Below are 12,870 nucleotides of genomic sequence, written 5' to 3' on the forward strand. Positions count from 1 at the left end.
GGCAGTATACTGAAGAAAAGAATCTGGAGTTACGAATGCGGAAATTTCAGAAGCTCTTGAAGTAAGCGGGACTTGCCAATAACCTATAAGCATATCTAATTTTGTTACAAAACATGCAGAACCAACGTTATCAACACAATCCTCCATGCGTGGTAACGGATAACTGTCTGGAACAGTGACTGCGTTCACTTTACGGTAATCAGTACAAAACCTGTACGTTCCGTCCGGTTTTGGCACTAGCAGGCATGGGGAACTCCAGGGACTAGAACTAGGCTTGGCTAAATCATTTTCTAACAAATAGTTTACTTCCTCACGCATAATAGATCTTTTAACCACATTTAGACGGTAAGCATGTTGTTTTATGGGCCGAGCGCCATCCACATTAATATCATGTTTTAACACATTTGTTTGTTTAGGAACATCGCTAAATAGACACTCAAATTCATATATTAATTTAGCAATATCCGTCCGTTGGTTGGCAGGCAAATGCTTGAGGTAAGAGCTTAAATCTTTTAAGATCTCTGAATTGGCTAACCTCACGCACTGCTGAGGAGTATTACGAAGGACTATCTCATCCTCATCAGCCTCTGGGGTCTCGATCGAGGGCAACTCCGCGACTGCAACTGAAACAGCAGGTTCTGAAGTTGGCACGAATGCGCGTTTCACTTTCTTTCCAGAATGGTACACTTTTAACATATTAATGTGACATACTCGAGTTTGGCGTTTTCTGTCAGGTGTGTAAATCAAGTAATCGGTCTCACTCATTTTCTTTTTTATTACATAGGGACCACAGAAACGAGCAGAGAGAGACGAGCCGGATACCGGTAAAAGTACGAGCACTTCATCACCGGGAGAAAATGAGCGTGCAACAGCCTTCTGGTCGTATTTTTGCTTCATATCTTTCTGTACACCGGCCAGAGAGTTTTTAGCTAGAATACACGCAGAGTGTAAGCGATCACGAAATTTGCTAACATAATCTAATATATTCATTTTCGGACTTGATTCAACAGCCAGCATTCTCTCTTTTAAAACTTTCAACGGACCCCTTACTTGATGTCCGAATACAAGTTCGGCTGGGCTGAACCCAATAGATTCTTGTATGGTTTCTCTCGCAGCAAATAATAACAAAGGGACTCCCTCATCCCAATCCTTAGCTGTATCCAAGCAGTACTTACGAAGCATGGACTTGAACGTTTGGTGAAAACGTTCAAGCGCACCCTGACTTTCAGGATGATATGCGCTTGAAACGCGATGAGTAATGGCGAGTGAGTGTAATACCTGCTTGAAAAGCTTAGACAAAAAATTTGTCCCTTGATCACTTTGAATGATTTTAGGAAGACCGAAAGTAGAGAAGAATTTCAGTGCTTTAATGATAACGGGTGCTGTGATTTTCCTCAAGGGAATCGCTTCAGGAAATCTAGTGGCGACACACACATGATGGTTAATAGGAATTGGTTTCCCGATTTCGTTTTTGGCAAAGGGCCAACACAATCCACAATTATGTGTTCAAATGGCTCTCCAATTACTGGTATGGGAGTCAAGGGCGCAGGTGGAATCACTTGGTTCGGCTTCCCAACCAACTGACAAGTGTGACATGCGCGACAATATCTAGCTACATCCCTCTTTAATCCTGGCCAAAAGAAATGTTTCAAAATTCTGTTGTACGTTTTTGTAACTCCTAGGTGACCAGCGAACTGATGATCATGCGCAAGACATAAGACATGCGCAAGACATAAGACATGATTAGGAGACGGAACAACAATTTGATAGACAACATTCCACTCAAAAATCCTTATCAGCATTCACACACCATTTCCTCATCAATAAATCATTGTCAACGAAAAACGTACATTTCATGTCTTTCAACTCATCAGACGAAACAGCAGAAATGAAAGCGCGAATAAGAGATTCGTCCCCTTTCTGCGCAATAATAAGTTTCTCTCACGACACAGGTAACTGTAACATGTCGCTCTCAGCCACATTAACAGGGCTCTCTGTAACTACTTGCTTTTCTAAAGACATCTCATTACTAACAGGTTTCTCACCAGCAAGGAGCGGAGAGAAGAATGAATTAGACAACTCAACTGCATCACCAAACTTGCGCGCCTGAGCGCGAGTAACTGTGCACGCGGGGAAAACATTAGTGTGAGTGTCAGACAATTCCGAATGACAGTATAAATTTGGTTTATCAACAACCTCTAACACAGGCATTACCTTTCCTCCTGCCAGGTCATTTCCAAGGATGAAGTCAACGCCCTTCACAGGAAGTGTCGGACGCACAGCCACTCTCACAAATCCTGTACACAGATCACTCTGGAGATGTATGCAATGTAACGGCGCCTTGATGCAACTCATCTCAATGCCTTGTACAATTACACTAGAACCGCAGAAAGTGTCATCCGACAACTGCAATTTATCTGCAACAATAAAGGACTGCATAGCACCAGTGTCTCGAAGCATCTTTACCTTTATCTGATCCTCGGGACTTCCAGATAAGGAAATTAGCCCTTCCAGAATAAAAGGTCGATAGCTGTCATCGATTCTTTTATCAGCTGTGTTAACAGTAGTTTGAGTTTCTAAAAAAACCTACGCTTTTTGCTTGTGGGTGTTGTTTTCTTTTTAAAACTGAACAATCAGCAATGACATGACCCTTTCTGTGACAGTAAAAGAACTCGCGTTCCTCTCGAGCTGGTGTTGATTTGGAACGATTTGCTTGTGCATAAGGTGCAGATTGGGTTTTCTCTAAGCGTGTAGGTGTAAAGACGTTCTTGTGTGTTAACACAAATTCGTCCGCTAGAACAGCTGCGTGCGACAATGAGGATACCTTCTGTTCGTTAAGGTAAACAACAACTCGCTCTGGCAAGCAACTTTTAAAGTCCTCCAGTAACATCAGCTCCCGTAGCGAGTTAAAGTCAGTCATCTTACTAGCTGCACACCACTTATCGAATAAAATTCCTTTCTCCCTCGCAAATTCAACAAACGTCTGGGTAGAATTTTTCTTATGTCCTCTGAATCGCTGCCTATAAGCTTCCGGAACAAGCTCATAAGATAGGAGAATGGCAGACTTGACACTCTCATAATTCAAGCTGTCCTCTACCGACAAAGTGGAACAAACTTCCTGAGCCTTACCAAATAACTTGCATTGTAAAAGTAACGACCAAACTTCCTTGGGCCAACGGAGGGAAGTGGCTATTCGTTCAAATGCACAAAAGTAGGAGTCTACTTCAGATTCTCTGAATTGAGGTACTAAGGCAATGTGCTTACTAATGTCAAACGTGCTCTGGGATGGATCAATGGGCGGAGAAACATCAGAGGCAAGAGCTGGGCTCGGCTGCGCGGCTGAACTGGAAGTAACCCTCAATGCCTCCAGATCTAGTTGTCGCAGTTTGACCTCCTTTTCGGCCTCAATCTCGAGTTTACGTATCTCCAACCTCATATTTAATTCAGTCTGATGTGCTTGCGCTTTCTCCTGTGCCTCAAATTGCAAACGGGCTAAGTGGACTTTCAGTCGCGCGTCCCCTCTAGAACTAGAGGAAATCGGAGAGAGCGGATCAAAGAGGGGCAAGCCAGCCTTCGCCTCCGCGTCAGCACTAGCCTGACCACTCAACAAATCCTCCTCAGTCCCGTGACTGGGATTCGCTATAGCACCGTCCTCAGGGCCAACATTTTCAGCATTCTCATCCCCAGCACTTGACGAAGGAAGAATATTCTTCTCATGCAAACGCAACAATATTCTGTCCTTTATTTCTGCCTTGCAACTTATAAATCCTGCTTCCTACAAATACTCAGTTGTTCTAGTGTCGGGTTTAGAACAAAGTCCTGCAAACTGAAAGCCTCCATCACAAAGAAGAGTTAACTAGGCACAAGATCCCTACCGCGTACACGCGCACTTTACGCACCAACGTCAATTGCCACCAACATACACAAAATGATCACCATTCCAGGTGTCACGAAATTGATTATCCCGGACGAGCCCCCATTAAATGTTACGACCTCAAGATGGTAGGTCTAAGGGTACCAGGAGTAACATTTAAGTGGTGACACATTTAAGTGAGGTTGGTAGCAATTGACAGCCGAACCACCGTATTGCAAGGATAATAAGAGTTTTTTTTATTGTTTACGGCAGTATCAGAACAAAAAACATGAATAGATAGGTCTACAATAATTTATCCACCAACCGGAAGGGAAATGAGAGGATCCACAGCGGCGCCAAATGAAAGAAAGAAATATAACAAAACAAAACTAACTCGCCACAATACTCTAACCTATCTAGGAAAATAAAAGGGAGAAGAAAAGGTCTTCGGCATTTCCACGCCCTATCTAAACTACTCTAACTAACCCAAAACAAAACATACAGGGAGTGGCGCTTGCTCCTATTATAGTGTCTCTATACAAAATCACTTTCCTACGTGTAGCACAATCAGTTACCAGTAACTTTCTATCCTCTTTTCCCGGCGGTAGATCAGAGTGAAGTGAAGTGAGGTAGGCAAGGGAGAGAGCAAGGAAAAACAAGAGAGAGGAGAGAGAGTGAGCGTCCACACAGGCGTCTCTTTTAAACTGACGCAGATCTCAGGGATTGGCAGCGAACGCGGTGACGTCACACAGGTTAATGATGATAGATGTCTCCGCTGACGACTGGGATTCCAAGGGGGTGGGGAACCTAAGAGGCGGTGAGAGCAGGAAGAGATAGAAAGAGAAAAGAACACCAGCACAACCTTGGGCCGTAACACTTACATATAGTAACACACACACACACACACCCTGGAATTCCTGGGAGAAACTTGACTGTCTATGTGTAAACACGTTATAAGGTACAGATCTGTGTGTTGTTATTATAAAGTGGACTGAAATGAACTTCACGATCCGCACCGCCACCGTTGAGGACTGTAAAGACATCAGGCGCATGATGTCAGTAAGTGAGCAGTTGAAACTTTTTCTAAATCGTTTTATGCTAAAATTAAACATTTGATTTATATTAGTTATATTATTATTTATATTGATTTATATTAGTTATACTATTATATTAGTATATTAGTTTGGTCATTTCACTGGTCACTTCTTTTCCTTTGATAAAGGACTGTTTCATTTATATATGCTCTTTCACTGTGCATCTGCTAAAATAAGATCAAAAGCAAATGAGCTACAGAACTTTAATGAGAACATTAAAAATATTGTTCACAAAGTCATCTAACTTGAATTAATGGTGTACCGCTGCTTGAAAGTTTGTGAACCCTCCAGACATTTTCATTGTTTTTGTGTAAAAAAATATAAATAACCTTATCAAATGTACATCCAAACCCTAATTTGTAATTAGACTTTCCAAATGATACACAAACAAACAAAAAAAGTTATAGTGTCAGTATTTAGCAAAAGTGGTTTATCTCACAAAAGCGGAAAATTTGAAGTATGTGAACGCTTTTATTTAGTAGCTTGTGGCACCTCCTTTTACAGCAATTACTTCAACCAAACGTCTTCTGTAAACACTGACCAGTCTCTCACATCTGCCATTGGGGATTTTTGCCCACTCCTCCTTGCAGAACTCAGCCAGCTGAGAGAGATTGGAGGAACATCTGACATGCATAGCCACAACATTTTGACTGGAATTTGACTAGGTCAAACCAGAGTACAAATCTTCTTATTATTAAACCATTCCTTGGTGATTCTGTTTAAATGCTTTGGGTCATTGTCTTGTTGCATCACCCATTGGCCCAGCTTTACCTCCCTTACTGATAGCAAGAGATTCTCATCAAGAATTTGTTGATAGGTCTGAGAATTCAAGTGTCCCTGAATAATATGGAGTCGCCCTGGCCTGGAGGCAGAAAATCAGCCCTAGACTTTCACATTTCCACCACCATGCTTCATTGTTGGGAGTAGGTTCTTTCCTGGAATTCAGTGTTGGATTTTTTCCAAACACAGAAGTTTTAATTATGACCAAATAAATCTATTTTGGACTCCTCTATCAAGAGAATTTATACTTCCAAAAGGCCTCTGGTTTGTCCAAATGCTCTCTGGCAAAGTTGAAATGGGTAGCTTTGTTCTTTTTTGAGAGCAGAGGCTTCCTTCTAGCAATCCTCCCATAAATATCATATCTGTTCAATTTTCCTCTGATTGCAGATGTATGTACATTTACCCCAAATGCTGCCAGTGAGGTCTGCAACTCTATAGAGGTGATGTGTGGGTTGGCCTTTACCTCATGTATTAATTTTCTGGTGCTTCTTGACTATAGTTTTGATGGGCATCCACTTCAAGGCAGAGTTGTGGTCATGTTGAATGCCCTTCATTTGTAGATGATTTGTCTTACATTGGATGGATTTAGTTGGAATCTCTTGGAAATGGTCTTATAGCCTTCCCCAGACTAATGGGCTGTCACCAGCTCCTTTCCTCTTGGCATTGTTGGTCTTTGTGGGTTCACCTTGGCACTACAGTTGTTTGGATGGTTTCCTCTCTCGTTTTATCATTGTTGCCCAACCCCTTTCCAAATGATGTCTAATTTGATTGGTCTGCTTAACTGATTAATTAAGCACTCAAATGTGTTTCACCTGAATCTGTTACCCACTTGAATTTACCAATGCAGCTGGGGGTTCACTTAATTTTGCACATACAATACACTATTTCCAACTTTCATGTAGTTTTTTGGCTACTTACACAATTCCCTCTAAATAAACAAATGCAATTGATAAACATACATCTGACATTTAATATATAAAAAACTTGTTATAATAAAATCCAAAAATCATGGTAAAACAACAGAAAACTCTGAACTGCTCAAGGAGTTCACAAACTTTCAAGCAGCACTGTACATCAGTAAAGCTTTGACATATTGACACCAAAACTTATGGACCTAGACATATGGGATGTGAAGCATTATTTTTTATTATTATTATTATTATTATTATTATTATTATTATTATCAAACTTTTCCAAAAAATGTGTAGAATGTTCAGTCTCAGCCAACAAATACATGTTTTTCAAGGAGAGCTCACAGACCAAACTGTTTGAGTGGCCACTTCTTCTTCTTCTTCTTCTTCTTCTTCTTCTTCTTTCAGCTTTTCCCTTCAGGGGTCGCCACAGCGAATCATCCCTCTCCACCTATCCCTATCTTCTGCATCCTCAACACTTGCACCCACTAGCTTCATATCCTCATTTATTACATCCATATACCTCTTCTTTGGCCTTCCTCTTTTCCTCCTGCCTGGCAGGTCCATGTCCAACATTCTCCTACCAATATACTCACTCTCCCTCCTCTGAACATGTCCAAACCATCTTAACCTGGCCTCCCTAACTTTGTCCCCCAAACGTCCAACATGAGCTGTCCCTCTGATGTACTCGTTCGTATAATCCTGTCCAACCGTGTCACTCCCAAAGAGAACCTCAACATCTTCAGCTCTGCTACCTCCAGCTCTGACTCCTGTCTCTTCCTCACTGACACTGTTTCTAAACCATACAGCATGGCCGGTCTCACCACTGTCTTGTACACCTTCCCCTTGATTCTCGCTGATATTTTTCTATCACAACTGACGATTCGCATGATTAAATTTGGCAATGTTTTACGTCGCATACCCTTCCTGACGCAACCTCCTCTATTTATCCAGGCTTGGGACCTGGACTGTGACTGATTGGCAACTGATTTTTGTAATTTCATGCCAAATGACTCAGTATATGGTTTTGGTACACGTGTTCAATAGTAAGAAACAGATGTTCACAGCTAGGTGGTGCCATAACATTGGAATAACTAATGTGTGGGCCAAATACACATTTTTCAATGCCTAGTGCAAACCACCAAAACTACAAAATTATTGCAGAATTGTTTTATTTTCTGATAGAAATACAAAAATAAAACAATGACAGTGAAATAGCATACAGTGAAATAGCATACTTTTCAAATTATCCATCAAGTCTACAGTTGTGCATATATATATATATATATATATATATATATGTATATATATATATATATATATATATATATATATATATATATATATATATATATATATATATATATATATATATATATATATATATATATATATATACATATATATATACACATATATGCTGGCTGCACTTAGCTCAAGTTTACTGTGTTAAACTGGGACAAGAAAGCACTGGACTTCTACCTGAACCAGGATTCCACAGACCTGACCTCTGACCTGGGTTATCATTACATGTGCTGTCATGGGGATGCCTTTCAAAAGATGGCTGACAAAAGTTCAAGTTAATTGCAGATTCATTCCTTTCATGGACGAACATCCAGAAGGTACTGATCCTGCACAAAATTTGTTTTTAAAAGGAGATCATCACATGAAAAAAAATCTAAATTCATAGCCAAGGTCATATGTGTGGTACCCTGGGAAAACCCAGATGTTGCTATTACAAAATTCTGGAAAACATACAAAATATTAAATAAAAATAAATGTAATTTAAAAATAAACAAATCTTTCAAAAAGCATCGGGTTGTTGGTTAACTGATTCAACTGTATATTAAAATCTTGCAATAGGGTATTTACCTGAAAAATTATAGAAATAAAAGAAAAATATATGTACAACATTTAACACTGTCATACAGCTTTGTTGTCAATCAGCATATAAAACCATAATGCAAAGTAGTACCATAGGTGAGAAATGTCAAATTAAAATAATGCCACGTTAGTAAAAGGCACTCTTAATAACCTGCTTTCAAGTCTATTTAGATCAGTGTGTGTAAATGGGACCAGGATTGCACTTTGCCCTAGTGCACTGTTTATTCTTTCCTCTCAGATGTTTCTCTGATTGTAAAGACTGTTATGCAAGATAGCTCTGTTGTATTTTATGGTGCCTGCCAAACAGATTATATATATATATATATATATATATATATATATATATATATATATATATATATATATATATATATATATATATATATATATATATATATATATATATATATATATATATATATATATATATATAAGAAATAACACTTTTTATCAGAGTATAGCATCAACTCCTGGGATATTGATCCATGAGTGATCGTTTAATTTTTTCAAGCAGCAGATCCTCTAAGTCCTGTAAGTTGCCAGCTGGGGTCTTCATGGATCGGACTTGTTTGTTCAACACATCCCACAGATGCTTGTAGGCGCTTTCTGTGGTGCACAGGGGTCATGGGCCCTCACTGGTCTACGGCTATGTAGCCCCATACGCAACAAACTGTGATGCACTGTGTATTCTGACACCTTTCTATCGGAACCAGCATTAACTTCTTCAATTTGAGCAACAGTAGCTCTTCTGTTGGATCAGATCACACGGGTCAGCCTTCACTCCCCACGTACATCATTGAGACTTGGTCACCCATGACCCTGTAGCCGGTTCACCACAGTTCCTTCTTTGTCCACTTTTGATAGATACTGACCACTGCAGACCGGGAACACCCCACAAGAGCTGCAGTTTTGGAGATGCTCTGATCCAGTCGTCTAGCCATCACAATCTGGCCCTCGTTCAAACTCTTACACTTGCCCATTTTTCCTGCTTCTAACACATCAACTTTGAGGACAAAGTTATATATATATATATATATATATATATATATATGTTAGGGCTGTCAAAATTAACGCGTTATTAATGCGTTAACGCATGCGTTAAATTCATTTTAACGGCACTAATTTTATTAACGCACGATTAACGCATCGCGCATTTTCTGTTTGACCCTCGGCCTTGCCCGTAGTTTGGGAAATGGGAGATGCAGCAGCAAGCCGAAATTGAGGAATAAAAATGTCTTCTTTATATATTAAACGATGTCTGATGGTTCTGTCGACAAGACAAAGTCTGCATTTATTGTGGATGTGAATTAAGTCATCACGTCGAGTTTAAAATATCACTTGATAGTGAAGCATACAGCTGAAACAGAGAGCTCTCCTGACCCTCTCCTGCCCCTCGCCAAACGCAGACAACACTAGAGCAGCGGAGATGTGATGTGAACCTGTGTTATGTTCTTTTCTTCATGTGTTTAATAGTCATGAACAAGTTATTTGAAAAACATGTCTATGTTCTTTATGCTTTATATTTAAGGTGGTTTCAGTAATAAATGTACACTTTGCATGTTTGGAAGAAGTGATCTGAACATGTTAAATGCTTGTGTAAGTAAATCGCTCAGTGCAAAGAAAGAAGTCATTGTTTTCTATGTTCCTTTTTTCATATGTTTATTAGACATGAACAAGAAAAATATCTATGACCTTTGAAACATGTCTAGTCTTCATGTTCTATGTTGAATATGGTTTCACTAATAATAAACAACATACATTTCAATATTTGTCCATGCCCATGTTGATTAGAGTATTAAAAACTAAAAAAGTATTAATTTAAGGTACATTTAGAATGGATAAAAATGTGTGATTAAGTTGGGATTAATCGCGAGTTAATGCATGACAATCATGCGATTAATCGCGATTAAATATTTTAATCGATTGACAGCCCTAATATATATATATATATATATATATATATATTATGTGTGTGTGTATGTTCACCAGAACTGGAGTGAAGAAGAAACCAAGTAATATTTGCTTGTTTGCTATGTAATATTGATTCTTTTATTTATTTGTTTCTTCCTGGGTTTGTGTGTGTGTTATACAGGAGCTGGCAGAGTATTTGAACATTACAGATCAGATTACAATTACACAAAAAGGTATATTACATGAAATAGTACAAATAAACAGTAGATATATTTAAAGGTGATACTGGTAATATGTTTGTGTTATGCATGTCATTAATAAAATTCTCTTTATTCCTCACTGTAGACCTCAAGCAGGATGGGTTCTCTAAAAACCCATTATTCCATGCGATAATCGCTGAGGTTCCAGAACAGCACAAGACCAAAGATGGTGAGAATGTGTTCAAAAGTGCTGTCCTAAAAGTGCTAGTAAAGACATAGTACATAGTATGCATCTTCAATTCACTTCATTGCTTTGATTTCTTTCTTTCTTTCTTTCTTTCTTTCTTTCTTTCTTTCTTTCTTTCTTTCTTTCTTTCTTTCTTTCTTTCTTCATTTATATACTTAATTGACGGTGATAAAGATATACAGGTAAACCAATAGGGGAAATACAGATTATACTGGTAAACCACTATATGCAAAGCAAATTATACAATATAATGTAAATAAGGGTTCTAGCTTTACATTCTGGGTGTTTGCTAATTCAAGGGTTCTTTAGATGTTTATTGTTTGTTTATTGTTTGATGTTATAGTTTTCTAAAATAGTTTTAGTTTACACTGTTTGGAGCCACTTAGAAAGGCACCCCACAGAGCCCTTTAGCTGTAAAAGTAGACTAAACATTTTTTGTAAGAATGGAACTGTGCAAGTCTACATAATTGTTTTTCTAACTATTATTTTTGGTTTTCGTTTATGACAAAGACATTCCAGTATCTGAAAATTGTGTATGTCTGTTTCAGGTCATACAAAAATAGGTTTTTCCATGTATTTCTACATTTATAGCTGGAAAGGCCAAACTGTATTCATGGAGGACTTGTATGTGATGCCAGAGTTTAGAGGTAATTGTAGTGCCTTTGTTGCTACTTTGAATTAATAAAATATTTCACACCATCTTAAAACAGCAGTCAAGAATTTTTTCAACCTGATGTCTGCACTCTTAGTAAAAAGGATCCTTCTAACACGTTAAAAGGTACTTCACCTCTGGAAAAAAAAAAAAAACTTTGACTGGTATTTTGTAAGGCCCCACAGCTAGAGATTTATCTTTCAGAAAGTAGAACTTTTTTTTTTTTTTTTTTTTTTTTTTTTAGAAATTCTGATAATTCTGACACATTTCTACTGAGAAAAGAACAGAAAGGGTTTTTTTTGCAGACTTTTATCTGAAATAACAACTGAACTAGCTGTAAATCCTACTATTTTAATGCTATTGATTGCATTTCACCCAGGAAAGGGCATTGGCAAAGCATTGATCAGCAAAGTTGCACAGGTGAGGGATGTTTTTTTAAATGTCTGTTTAATAGATATTTAAATGTTTATGCAATACGTAAAAAATCACATTAATATTTAAAAGCAATGTGTATAATAACGTGTCATGTAAAGTTTGTGTTAATGTTGATTTTGGGTCATGACTATAACAGCTGGGACGGGATGCTGGCTGCACTCAGCTCAAGTTTACTGTGTTGAACTGGGACAAGAAAGCACTGGACTTCTACCTGAACCAGGATTCCACAGACCTGACCTCTGACCTGGGTTATCATTACATGTGCTGTCATGGGGATGCCTTTCAAATGATGGCTGACAAAAGTTCAGCTTAATTGCAGATTCATTCCTTTCATCCCTAACTAAAATCCAGAAGGTACTGATCCTGTACAAAAGTCGTTTCTATTTAAAAGGAGATAATCACATGAGAAAAAATCTAAATTCATAGCCAAGGTCATATGTGTGGTACCCTGGGAAAACCCAGATGTTGCTATGACTAAATTCTGGAAAACATACAAAATATTAAAGCTTTCAAAAAGCATTGGGTTGTCTGTTAACTGATTCAACTGTATATTAAAATGTTTACAAAACCAGAAAATGCAAAAAATAAAAATACAATCAGGAACAATCTTGCAATAGGGTATTTACCTGAAAAATTACAGAAATAAAAGAAAACATTTAACACTGTCATACAGCTTTGTTGTCAATCAGCATATAAAACCATAATGCAAAGTAGTACCATAGGTGAGAAATGTCAAATTAAAATAATGCCATGTTAGTAAAAGGCACTATTAATAACCTGCTTTCAAGTCTATTTAGATCAGTGTATGTAAATGGGACCAGGATTGCACTTTGCCCTAGTGCACTGTTTATTCTTTCCTCTCAGATGTTTCTCTGATTGTAAAGACTGTTATGCAAGATAGCT

At 38.3% G+C, this 12,870-nt stretch overlaps 1 protein-coding gene across 1 annotated transcript; it reads left to right on the forward strand.

The window, feature by feature from the left end:
• The first annotated feature begins 4,683 nt into the window (after positions 1-4,683).
• On the forward strand, positions 4,684-12,565 carry LOC131355997 (thialysine N-epsilon-acetyltransferase-like). The gene is made up of 6 exons (XM_058394700.1): positions 4,684-4,912; positions 10,615-10,666; positions 10,779-10,862; positions 11,429-11,527; positions 11,912-11,952; positions 12,104-12,565. The coding sequence occupies exons 1-6, from the start codon at positions 4,850-4,852 to the stop codon at positions 12,278-12,280; spliced, it is 516 nt and encodes a 171-aa protein (XP_058250683.1). The 5' UTR covers positions 4,684-4,849; the 3' UTR covers positions 12,281-12,565.
• Positions 12,566-12,870: the final 305 nt, after the last annotated feature.

Source organism: Hemibagrus wyckioides, linkage group LG07 (genome assembly GCF_019097595.1).
Source record: "Hemibagrus wyckioides isolate EC202008001 linkage group LG07, SWU_Hwy_1.0, whole genome shotgun sequence".
Classification (NCBI taxonomy): domain Eukaryota; kingdom Metazoa; phylum Chordata; class Actinopteri; order Siluriformes; family Bagridae; genus Hemibagrus; species Hemibagrus wyckioides.

Excerpts from the sequence above, each read along its gene's own strand:
- LOC131355997 (XM_058394700.1), top strand. The coding sequence starts at position 4,850 with ATGAACTTCACGATCCGCACCGCCACCGTTGAGGACTGTAAAGACATC. Across the intron at positions 10,667-10,778 it reads GATTACAATTACACAAAAAG|ACCTCAAGCAGGATGGGTTC; the intron begins GTATATTACATG and ends TCCTCACTGTAG. Across the intron at positions 11,528-11,911 it reads TGTGATGCCAGAGTTTAGAG|GAAAGGGCATTGGCAAAGCA; the intron begins GTAATTGTAGTG and ends CATTTCACCCAG.